The sequence below is a fragment of the Emys orbicularis genome, chromosome 3 (assembly GCF_028017835.1).
Source record: "Emys orbicularis isolate rEmyOrb1 chromosome 3, rEmyOrb1.hap1, whole genome shotgun sequence".
Taxonomy (NCBI): domain Eukaryota; kingdom Metazoa; phylum Chordata; order Testudines; family Emydidae; genus Emys; species Emys orbicularis.
In genome coordinates, this window is record NC_088685.1 from 209,448,521 (window position 1) to 209,459,998 (window position 11,478).

At 44.7% G+C, this 11,478-nt stretch overlaps 1 protein-coding gene across 1 annotated transcript in view; it reads right to left on the bottom strand.

Moving 5' to 3' along the window:
- CHGB (chromogranin B) overlaps positions 1 to 9,617 on the bottom strand; it is a 123,007-nt gene extending 113,390 nt beyond the window's left edge. Inside the window, exons 1-2 of the mRNA XM_065401719.1 lie at positions 9,544 to 9,617; positions 2,141 to 2,313 (exon numbers count right to left, since the gene is read on the bottom strand). Coding sequence (XP_065257791.1) covers positions 2,141 to 2,313; positions 9,544 to 9,617 — 247 coding nt within the window. The remainder of the gene's footprint in view (positions 1 to 2,140; positions 2,314 to 9,543) is intronic.
- Positions 9,618 to 11,478: the final 1,861 nt, after the last annotated feature.

The window sequence follows — 11,478 nt, forward strand, 5'->3', positions numbered from 1 at the left end:
CCCCATGTGTCACTCCTGCTGATGATGACAGCAGCAGCAAAAGCTGCGCACAAAGGAATACTGTTCTAGTGGGTCTTAAATCAAACAAAATTATTTTAACTGGAAATATTTAAAAGTAGCAAACAACACAGTAGCACCACTTAGTTCACAAGTAAAGTGATTCTCCCGTCACAAACTTCCCCTCACAAAATAACGTCAGGCTGGATCACATGATGTAACATATTACTGCCCATTCTTCTGACACCAGCATCTTGTTCTAACATCAGTGCTCCCCTTCCGCCGCAACATGGCAACTGACAAGGGCTGGCAAGTTGGCCTCACAGTGGTGGAGAAATCAGTAAGGCGAACCTGGGGATAGTCTATGCGGGTCAAAAAATGGGTTTGTTGGTTTTTTCCCCTGTGGAAAATTCCAACTTTTCAGCAAGAAAACTGAAAACCAAAAATTCTCAGCCAAATAATAAAGAGAAAACTGAAATTTTTGATTCAGAAATGTTGCCATGCTGCCTCATGGTAGTTGTAATTCAGGTACTTCATAACACCATTCTTCTTTATGGGCTGGGCTCCCTGGCTGGACTACATCTCCCATGATGCACCACATTCTCCCTTCTCGCTGAGATACCACAGTGCATCACAGCAATCACATAGCCACAGTGCATCATGAGACATTTAGTCCCTTGGGGAGCCTGGCACATAGAGGCAAATGGGACATTACATACCCAAAAAGTACAACCAACTCCCATTAAGGCACAACGGCTGTATTTCAAAATAAAAATTTCCAGCCAAAATCAAAATGTTTTGGATTTTGGATATTTGGGGGTTTTTTTACGAAAAAAGTCTAAATTTTCTGTGGAAAGCCGACACTTTTTGTTGAAAATTTAATTTAGGTCAAAACCCAATTTCCCATTGAAAAACAGCTTTGACAGAAAATTTTCAACGAGGCTTCAAGAGCTAAAGGTAATCAGAGCCCCAGGCAGAGAGCAAATTCTCCTGCTGCTCACATAGCTCCAATCCCATAATCTTGTATAACCAAAACCAAGACCACCACATAGCCTGTCTTCTCATGACTGAACATTTGCACCCCTGTTAAGAACTTGGAAGACTGTGTGTAACAGAGCCACCTAGTGACACCTACGATAACTATATTAGTATTGTATTTTAATGCACCCTCTCAAAGGCACTCCGACCACTGTAGAATAATTCATCCCTACAAAACACACAAAGGTAGTGGAAACTGGCCAGAGTCGCTCTCAGAAAGTACAAGCAGAACAATACCTGTATACATATCACATCCATAACAGTTACATTAAATGAACTTTCAGGTTGTAAAGTCACATGTTCAAAAATTAGAAAAATACCAGAATTAAAGTTGTTGATACAATCTCAATTCAGCTCCCTTGTGGATAAATACAACAGAGCAGCTTAGAAAGTGGGAACTGGCCCAAAGCTTAGTTTCTTGACCATTTGTGCAGAAATCCCCCCTCTCTAAGAAACAAAACAAGGCAAGAAAGTTAACCATTGGCTCCTAGTTGCTGAGCATAATCAGATCCTACAGCAAGCTTATTACTAATCCACAAGGAATGCAGCACACCCAGCCTTTCAGTTGCCTGTTTCTATAACCTTTTATAAACAGAACTCTTGTTCTGCACCGGTTTAATGAGGACACATGTTGCAGATGGGGGAAAGGAAGGTAGAAGGATTTGCAGAGTAGATGTTTCCTTGCTTGTTGTAATTGTACAAAGCAATGTTTTTCCTGATGCCTATGAGTGCTTTAGGATTGTTTCTGTGGGTTGGCCTCAGGTAACCCCCTCCTCCATGAGCACAGTGACACCAGAAAGCAGCAACCCTCTCGACTGCTCTCACATGTATCGGCAATCCATAGCGCACTTTGTATCTACTAGGAAGCACAGAATCATATTGCACTTCCAATAAGCCACACTTTGCACTAAGACAGATGCACTTGCATCGAACTTCAGCAAGCTGTTTGCTGCTCATTCAAACAACACTCTGCCTGAAGCAATAAATATTGACCCAACAGGTCTATGTCTAAAGGAAGTGTGTGTGAGTGTGTGTGTGTGTGTGTGTGAGTGTGAGTGAGAGAGAGAGAGAACAGGAATATTTACATTCATTGTTTAGTCTTTACCTAAGCATGCTGATGAGGCAAAAGTATCCACAGAACTACAAGGCTCGTCACTGGTCCCAGTGCTGTGTTCAAGCAGGAAGCTGTCGGTTATATCATAAGCAGAGGGAAGGTCCAGTATGCTGCTGTCCTCTGAGGGGTGGCTCGATGCTGTTTCATCTCCCTCCATGGCCCCACTGCAGTGAAGACACAACTGTTACTGAGATCCAAATTTCAGAGTAGCAGCCGTGTTACTCTGAATCAGCAAAAAAACCGAGTCGTCCTTGTGGCACCTTAGAGACTAACAAATTTATTTGGGCATAAACTTTCGTGGGCTAAAACCCATTTCATCAGATGCATGCAGTGGAAAAGACAGTAGGAAGATATATATAAACACAGAGAACATGAAAAAATGGGTGTTGCCATACCAACTATAACGAGATTAATCAATTAAGGTGGGCTATTATCAGCAGGAGAAAAAAAACGTTTGTAGTGATAATCAGGATGGCCCATTTCCAACAGTTGACAGGTGTGAGTAACAGTAGGGGGGGAAATTAGCATGGGGAAATAGTTTTACTTTGTGTAATGACTCATCCACTCCCAGTCTTTATTCAAGCCTAATTTAACGGTGTCCAGTTTGCAAATTAATTCCAATTCAGCAGTTTCTCGTTGGAGTTTGTTTTTGAAGTTTTTTTTGTTGGAGTATTGCGACTTTTAGGTCTGTAATTGAGTGACCAGGGAGGTTGAAGTGTTCTCCGACTGTTTTTTTAATGTTTTAATTCGTGATGTCTGATTTGTGTCCAAATGCTATTTTGTAGCATGAAAACCCAAAGGAAAGCAAACTCCAAAGAGCTCGTCTGGTCATGCTCTTTATCATCACACAACAGAATTCTGGTTTCAGCGTTTAGTCATTGATTGAACTAAGGGAGAGTGGGTCTAAGAAGAGGAAGGCGGCATGAAAGAAGTAGATTTTGCTGTTCTTGGGCAGAGGGGATAACTTGGAAGTCTAAGCATCAAGGCTGACATACCTGGACTCCCTGGAAACACATGGAGTCCAGGAAAATACTGAGGCACGTGCTAAACACAGAGCACATGACCCGAGTTAGACTGCTCATGTAGTTACAATTAAGGACATGCTTGGAGCCCTTTTTCCGGATTGAGGCCTCTAGCAGCAGCTGGGTCAGCTCATCCCTTCATTCTCCTTACGTAGATAAACTGAAGGCGCTGCAGCTCACTGGTGGACAGGAGGGTGTCTGCTCGGCATGGACATTAATACTCCTATGCTACATGTCAAAACACTGGAACTATGCCTAGGAATTCCATCTCTGCACCACGGGCCGTGCACCACACTTCAGCTATCCTCCACCCTAGTCATATTCGTTACAAGTAGAGCTTCCAACAGTCTAGTTGCTGTACAGGCATAAAAGAATGCAGGCGCTTATGCTCTTCAAGACGCAGCAAAAAGAGGGAAGGGAGGGCAAAGGGGAAAAACACACAAGCTAGGTGGTGATTGGCCACATCCTTATAACGCCATAATGGATTTCTAGAAGCTGTACAGCCAGTCTCCAGTTAACTTGCTCCCAGGCCTATAGTGGAGAGGATGATCTCAGAGGAAAAGTGACGGTGTGACTGAACCTGTGAGTTCTCAGATGCGCAAGAGGGGGACACATCATTTCATTTGCATCGTACCTGTGAATGGATCACTGATGACTGAGTAACCCTTTGGGCAGTAAACAGGTTGCCAGTGTTTGTGATCATCTGTCACACAGCTTTCCCTTCTAGGAAGTCTGTCAGCTGCAGCCTTTTGAAATGAAAAACAGGTCATTAGATTCCTTGCATCAGCTGATCATACTGCCAGAATGGTAGGACCTTCAAAAAGTGTGTGTCACTTGAAGTCAACACATTCCCCACTGTTTGTCAGGACTGACACAGGAGTGGATCTTCCCTGGGAAATAAAAACAGCACATTTATGAAATAATTTCCTTCAATCTTTTTACAGTGAGGCCGGCCTCATTGAGAAGTTAACACCCTCCATACTTGTATTGGTAGGTTGATGCCATGTGAGCTCTCATTTATTCAAAAACTTTGAAGCGGGGAACTAAAAATCAAACGGCCTCCTTACTTAGCCCATGCCCACATGTGCTGGGGAAACAGCCGTTCATTCACACCTACCCAGTATGCTCTGTTGCTGCCATTCTGAAGCCAGCAGAGTGTTATAACACCTGTTCGTGCTGTACCAAGGCTTTCCAGGAAATATATTCTAGGAAGAGGATATGATCTAGCGTTCAGAGCTGGCACCAGGCTCAGGAAACCTGGGTTCTCCACTCAGCCAATAAACTCACTGTCACTGGCAACCATATTTGCAAGGATTGGCCACTTACTGGCAGCGTCTCAATTTGAGACAACTTAGACCTGAGCATCTGCAGCTCCCATTGACTTCAATTGGAGCTGTGGGTGCTCAGAACTTCTGAAAAATGAAGGCCAAGGTGTTTCGAGTCAGGAACCAAAAATCTGAAACCTGCAAACACAATACTGAAAATTGCGGCCTTCGTGCCGCTGAAACTCGGTTTCCCCATCTGTAAAAAGGGGATGATAATGCACGCCCACCTTAGTAACGCACTCCCAGATCCTATGATCCAAGGTGCTATATTAACCCCAAATATCATTATTCCTAATTTTACTTGGAAGACAGACCAAGTTGGAGATCAGACTTTTTGAATCCAAGCACAACCCGGTTAGAACAAGTTCTCAGTATATGATTGAAAAATAATGAATAGTAAACAAACCAAAAACTGGACTAGCCACCTCACAAAACATAGGCCAAGATTTTCAAAGGGAGCTAATGTTTTTAGGTGTCCAACCAGAGACCCCTTAAAGGGACCTGTTTGCTGAAATCTCCTCTCTCACAATCAAGCTCCTTTAAGGTATCTCAAGTTGGACACCTAAAATCACAAGTCACTTACAAAAATTTGGACCATCACACCAGCCCCAATGACTGTACAAATCTAAACTTAATGTATGACAAACAAGAGGAAAGGAAACGAAAGACAAGGGCGACAATAATAAGATGAGGAAGTATGTCATGGACCCGTCTGGACTTTGAGGAGGGATCTGAATGAGAGGGAAGGGCAATCCAGACATAAAGGCAGAAGGCACAGAGATGTTCGTGCTAGGCGATAAAGCAGGTATAGATGGGTGGAAATGCAAAAAGAAACTCAGTGAAAGGAGCACGCAGGGTCTGTGTGATGCAGGGCTGGGGCATTCAAGATGGACGGAGGAGGCTGAAGTTGGTATCCAAAAGATCTCATGAGGGGGAGACTGGAGCAGTGAAGTAGGATGATTAGAGACCAGTGATTTCACCCCGGTGAAGAGTTGTTTGAAATGTTATGGAGGAAAAAGCTCCAGGATTTGGAGACAACCTGGGTGGGAGAGGAGAAGGAGGAGTTGAAGGTGGCCCCCAGGTTATAAATCTGGTGGAGTTAGAAGCCATGATGCAGAACGGAGATAGGGGAGAGAATTTGGAAGAGATTAGGAGCTTGGTTATGAGATGAGGGCGAGCGATCCAAAATGAAACCGTGAGAGACACAAGGTGAACCCTCGGCACTAAATTCAGAGCAGAGAAGTATCTGTGAGTGTCATTAGCATTGAAGTGGTCGTTAAACCCATGCAAGTGGAGGAGGTCACCCAAGAACACCATGGCCAGGGCCATGAGCACAGCCCTGAAGGGATTCTGATAGCACGTGGGAGCTGAGAGGAGAAAGAGCTGCCAAAGGAGCCCTGGAAAGGGTGGCCAGAGAGGCAGGAAGAGACCCAGAAGCTCCGTGAAACCAGGGACAAGTGGGATTCGAGGACGCAGGAATGATCAACTCTGTCAAAGGCAGAGGAAAGTGCAAGGGAGGAGGTGGTCTGGGATAGACCTGAGATTTAGCCAGGAAGAGATTGGTCAAGACTTTGAGAGCAGTTTCTATGGGGCTTTGCACTTCCACAACTTGACCTGAAGTCAGGGCAGAGCTGGGAGATGCTGAGCACACTGCAGGATGCAAAGGCCCCAAGGTGGATGTTTCAAAGTTCAGCTGTTTTTCTGTCATTCCCACAAAATAGAAGGAAATAGGAGAATCATACATTTTTCCCATAGTAAAAAAAAAAAAAAAAAAAATCATTTTTACCTCCTCATAACTCTGAAGTCACTGCCAGGATTTTGCTCAAACTAAGAAAGACAGAAAGAAAGAAGTCCATCTTCAGACAGAAGCTAAGCAGGGGAAATTCCAATACCAAAGAGGAATATTTCAGAACATTATGAGCATGTGAATACAGAGGTTAATACAGAAACTGTTATCACTTCAGTGGAGCTGAGAGTGGGCACATCAATGCAAGACTGGGGCCTAAGACTACCATATTTCTGCCTCTCTCCTTTCTCTTCAAGACACTCTCCTTGTATGTTTCTGCCTTTCTACTCTCAGCTGATTTTAAAAAACTGTGTTGTAATGAATATTAAAAGTATGCAGATAATGACGAATGTTAAAAATCTGCATTCCTATCTTTTAAGTGTGGATCATCATAGATGTGTAGGAACACTGGTATCAGATGCAATGTTGTTCTCAGTATATTATTATTTATATTATTGTAGGGCCTATGAGTCTTAGCCGGGAACCAGGACCCTGCTGTGCTAGGCAACGTAAACACAGAACAAAAAGGCAGTCCTAAAGAGCAAAATTCACAGGCATGTAGTACGGCATTATAACATACACATCTACTCAAATGTATTTGGTGTAATGTTTTTACACACTGCAAGGTCCACAAGCAGCTGGTGTAGGTTGATATAAAACTCACTGGCCTTCCAGAGTCTGTTTCCCCATTTATAATGACAGGTTTCAGAGTAGCAGCCGTGTTAGTCTGTATCCGCAAAAAGAACAGGAGTACTTGTGGCACCTTAGAGACTAACAAATTTATTAGAGCATAAGCATAAAGTATGCTTCAGAGCAGAGAAGTATCTGTGAGTGTCATTAGCATTGAAGTGGTCGTTAAACCCATGCAAGTGGAGGAGGTCACCCAAGAACACCATGGCCAGGGCTTATGCTCTAATAAATTTGTTAGTCTCTAAGGTGCCACAAGTACTCCTGTTCTTTTTTCCCCATTTAGTTATTCTACTTAACCTCATATAATTCCCCTGATCTCAATGGAGATGCACTGCTGTTAACAGAATGGAAAATCTGTTCTCAGCCTCTAATCAGGGGGGCCAAATGTAACACCCATGGGCTGGATCTAGCCTGCAGAACAGTTTCATCCAGACTGTGGACTTCCCGTGAATATTCAGGTTTGTCTTCACAACCCCAGAGTCCACACTACCAGGGTGTGATTTGTAGACCAGACCAGTGTGCTGTGCTCTAACACCCCTGTGTAGACCCTGCTAGTGTGCACTGATGAAGTCCTGATAAAAACAGGACGACATCAACGCACACTAAGGAACATTTAGCATGCGCCAGCAGGGTCCATGTGGGGGAGTTAGTCCACAATCCAGACTCCGGTGCAGCAATCCAGCAAAACCTTGTGTACAGGTGTTGAAGCACTTGGAAACATTTAAGAGGCTCTGGAGAAGCGTAAAATAAATGTAGGTCATTACCAACATAGCTTATCTTTGGCTATTTCTATTTTAATAACTTTTGCTGGGTGTGGCCTGCATAAGCGGCAGAGTATCGGATCATGCCCGCTATCTCAGGTGTGTTTGACACCCCTACTCTAGATCCTCCCATCCTCAGAGGTCTGACAGTCCCAGCAGTGCTTACCCCTGCCCTTTCTACACTCACGCACACTCTGATTCAGAGTATCGTCCTGCCCCCCACGAGGGCTGTCTCCTTGTAACACTGAAACAAGCAAGCCAAATTAAAGACCTACCCACCCCTTTAAGCATTAACATAATTTACGGCTAGCCCTGGGGTAGGTGAGCTGGAAGGGAACTCCTTGTGAATATTATGATGGGATCAGTCTCTGCGATTAGTATTTGTTAGAGCCAGTAAAACAAACATACATTTTTCTAAAATTTATGAGACACGGGTCCGTTTTTTTGGGGGGGGTGGGGGGGGAGGAGGTTGAAATGTTTGGCCCAGCTCCATTATTTATCAGTCCGCCAGCGCTGCGTGTAAGCCAGCGGCTGTATTTTAACAGATGCTTTCCCCAGCTTTGTTTTTTAATGTTAATTTTCAGTTTAAGGGCTCGCCTGCTTATAATAAAAGCAAAACAGAGAAGAGCTCCCAGGGAAAGGCAACAAGGGACACCAAAAGTGAGCAAAAAGGCCTTCATATCAAGCCATTGGTTCCAAGCAGGCCAGCCCCACACTGGTATTTACAAAGCCTGGCTTTCTAGCACAGCCAGGGTGGAGGAGGGATAAGAACGGCCATAGTGGGTCAGACCAAAGGTCCATCTAGCCCAGTATCCCGTCTTCCGACAGTGGCCAATGCCAGGTGCCCTAGAGGGAATGAACAGAACAGGTAATTATCAAGTGATCCATCCCCTGTTGCCCATTCCCAGCTTCTGGCAAACAGAAGCTCTAGGGACACTCAAGAGCATGGTTTTGCATGGGATAAGTTGCCACAGCCCCAATCCTGAAAGTGGGTAGCGGGGACCCCGCGCCTGCACTGGTCTATGCATGCAGACAGGCTCGCAGGATCGGGGCCCCCGGCACTACTTGGTGTGACTGCGCGCTGGCTGGGGGCGAGGCCTTGGGAGAGGTCGGTCTGCCTCCTGGCTGTAGGAAGAAACTGTGACAGTCTGGGGGCAGCAGGGCTGATGGGTTGTCAGAGGGCAGGTGAACAGCACCCAGACCGCACTAACTGCCAGCCGCTCTCACATGCTCCCTGAAAAGGGCTCGGTAACAGCTCCCCGAGGGCAGGGGAACCCTTCCCCCTTTAGCCATCCATTCCTCCTGCGTGCCCCAGTGCTGCTCTACCAGCCCTCTCCCCAACCACACACAGACATCCCCCAGCCTCTAGCAAACACCCTGCTGCAGCCGCTGGTCACTCACTCAGATTCCCCAACTCCTTGCCCCCCATCCCCCCAGACAGGACAAAGCTGAGTGGAGAAGTCTTAAGGCCACTCTACTCTGCATGGCCCCTTACAATATGCAATCTGTTCCACCTTGCATTTAGCTAGGAGTCCCTTTCCCAGGCCCGAAGAGCTCTGTCTCTATAAGCTCAAAAGCTTGTCTCTCTCACCAACAGAAGTCGGTCCAATAAAATATATTACCTCCCCCACCTTGTTTCCCAAACCTTCACATAACCCCCACACCCCAAATCCACTGGCACCCCCATGCAGCACCCCCACCCCAGCTAACACCATTAAAGCAACATGTAATCCTCAGACACCATCCCCTAGAGACAGCCTGCAAGGGGAAAGGGAGCAGACTCTGATTAGCTTGTCGTTGTTATACTCACACAGTTGAAGCAGAAAAAACTGGGAGCTGCAGCTCCTGAACTGGAAGTGCATAAGCCATCTTTCTTGAGGGCATGAAAGCCAAACAGGAAGTAGTTGGGGGCTCATGTTTGCTAATGATCAATGTGTTACCAGCGGATGGCTGGAAACCATTTTTGTTGTGGGTAAAAGCAAACGGTTCTGAGAGTGCAGAACACCGAGAAACTGATCAAAAGAGGCACAGTTAAATAACAACTGTCCATCGATGAGAACAGGAGAAAAAAAATGTTAAATGAAAAGAAACTTTTTAAAAAATCCCAGTCTAAAGAAAATACATATCCTAAAATCAAGCATGGTACCTGCAAATGCTATAATTGCCAGCATCTTACATCCAGGAGAACCTTGTGTGAACATTTAGTTCTGACTAGCAGGGAGACATGGTTTATAATTAAAGCAGTGAATGCCCTGATCCTGTTAGCTCCCAGAATATTGTGGAAAACCTGGTGCAGTTTCCTGCATGTAGAAGATTAGTGCATTTCAAAACAAAACCTCCAGACACAAAGAAAAAAAAAATTCTCAGGCATGCTGGAAGTCTAATTCTGTAGCTTCATTTGCTGTAAAGTTTCTAGAAAACACATTTTTAAACTCTTCTCAGACCCCAAACCCGCATGGACAACTTCATGGGGGAATCCTGTGCCTTCATAGACCCCGTTGTTGCCCCAGAAATAAATCTCCAGGATTCTAGGGAAATATATTTATGTTTTGTGTGTCTCAGATCTTTGTTTTGAGATGTTTAAAGTCTTCTGAATGCAGGAAAATGCATCAGGTTCCTCAGAATATTGGGGCGACCGAAGCACCTACTGTTTTGATTATTTTCTGTCGTCAGTGAGGCTGAAAGTGGGCAAAGGGGCACACCCATGCAGGTCAATATGTAGACCTAACCGTCTCCCCCCCAATTTCTTGCACCACATACTTCTTCCTAACCCCATATTTCTTATATCTCTCCTTTCTCTTCAAAACACCCTTCTTTTCTGTTTCTGCTTCTTTCCTCTCAGATGATGTTTTTAAAACCAAATATAGTTTTTCCTGTGCATATTTACAGTTAAGTTTGCAGATGATGACACATGTTAAATACAAAGACAGTTCTGCAGATTTGAAATGTGGATTATTATAGATGTGTGAGAACACTGATATTTAGTGCAGTGTTGCTATACTCTAGAAAAGTCACAAGTACTTGGTGCAGCATTATGATACACATGTATATACAAGGGTATTTGGTGCAATGTTTTCATTCAGTGCTAGGTCTGCTAGCAGTTGGTGTAGACTTTTTATGCATGAGTAAGTACACGGGTGCTTTGTGCAGAACTGTTGTAGGTAGGCAGGTGATATATATTTAGACTGAAATTTCCCCCTTCCTCCTACCTTAGCCAGGCACAAAGCTAAAATGATCGAGCTTTGCGTGGATATCTCCATGGGCTCAGACGGTTGGAATTCAGTCCCACAGCCCATGGGTATGCCCTAGGACTGTAATGTTGTCTCTCCGTGGACTGGAATAATGGCTACTACCTCTCCACAGAAATTCTTGGCCACAGGATTCATGTTAACTAAGGATTCTATTACCCAGTCTTCAAGCTTATTCAGGGCTGGCAAGAGACCACGCCACACCCCTTAGCAGCACATGGGTGGAGAGATCCCCCCTCTGCTACATAAATGCTCCATTTGCTGCCTCTGTGCACATCCGCACACTTAAACAATGAATAGAGCCTACCTCGGGTGAATATGTACATTATTTCATTGATAAACCACACCCCATGTGCAATATGAACACACAAACAAAACTTAGAGGCCAGATACTACCGTGGTGAGGGCATTATAAGAATATAGATAGGATTGGATAGTACATAGAATTTACAGCATAATCCAATGTCAATATCAATTTTAAAAATCTCTTGCACACC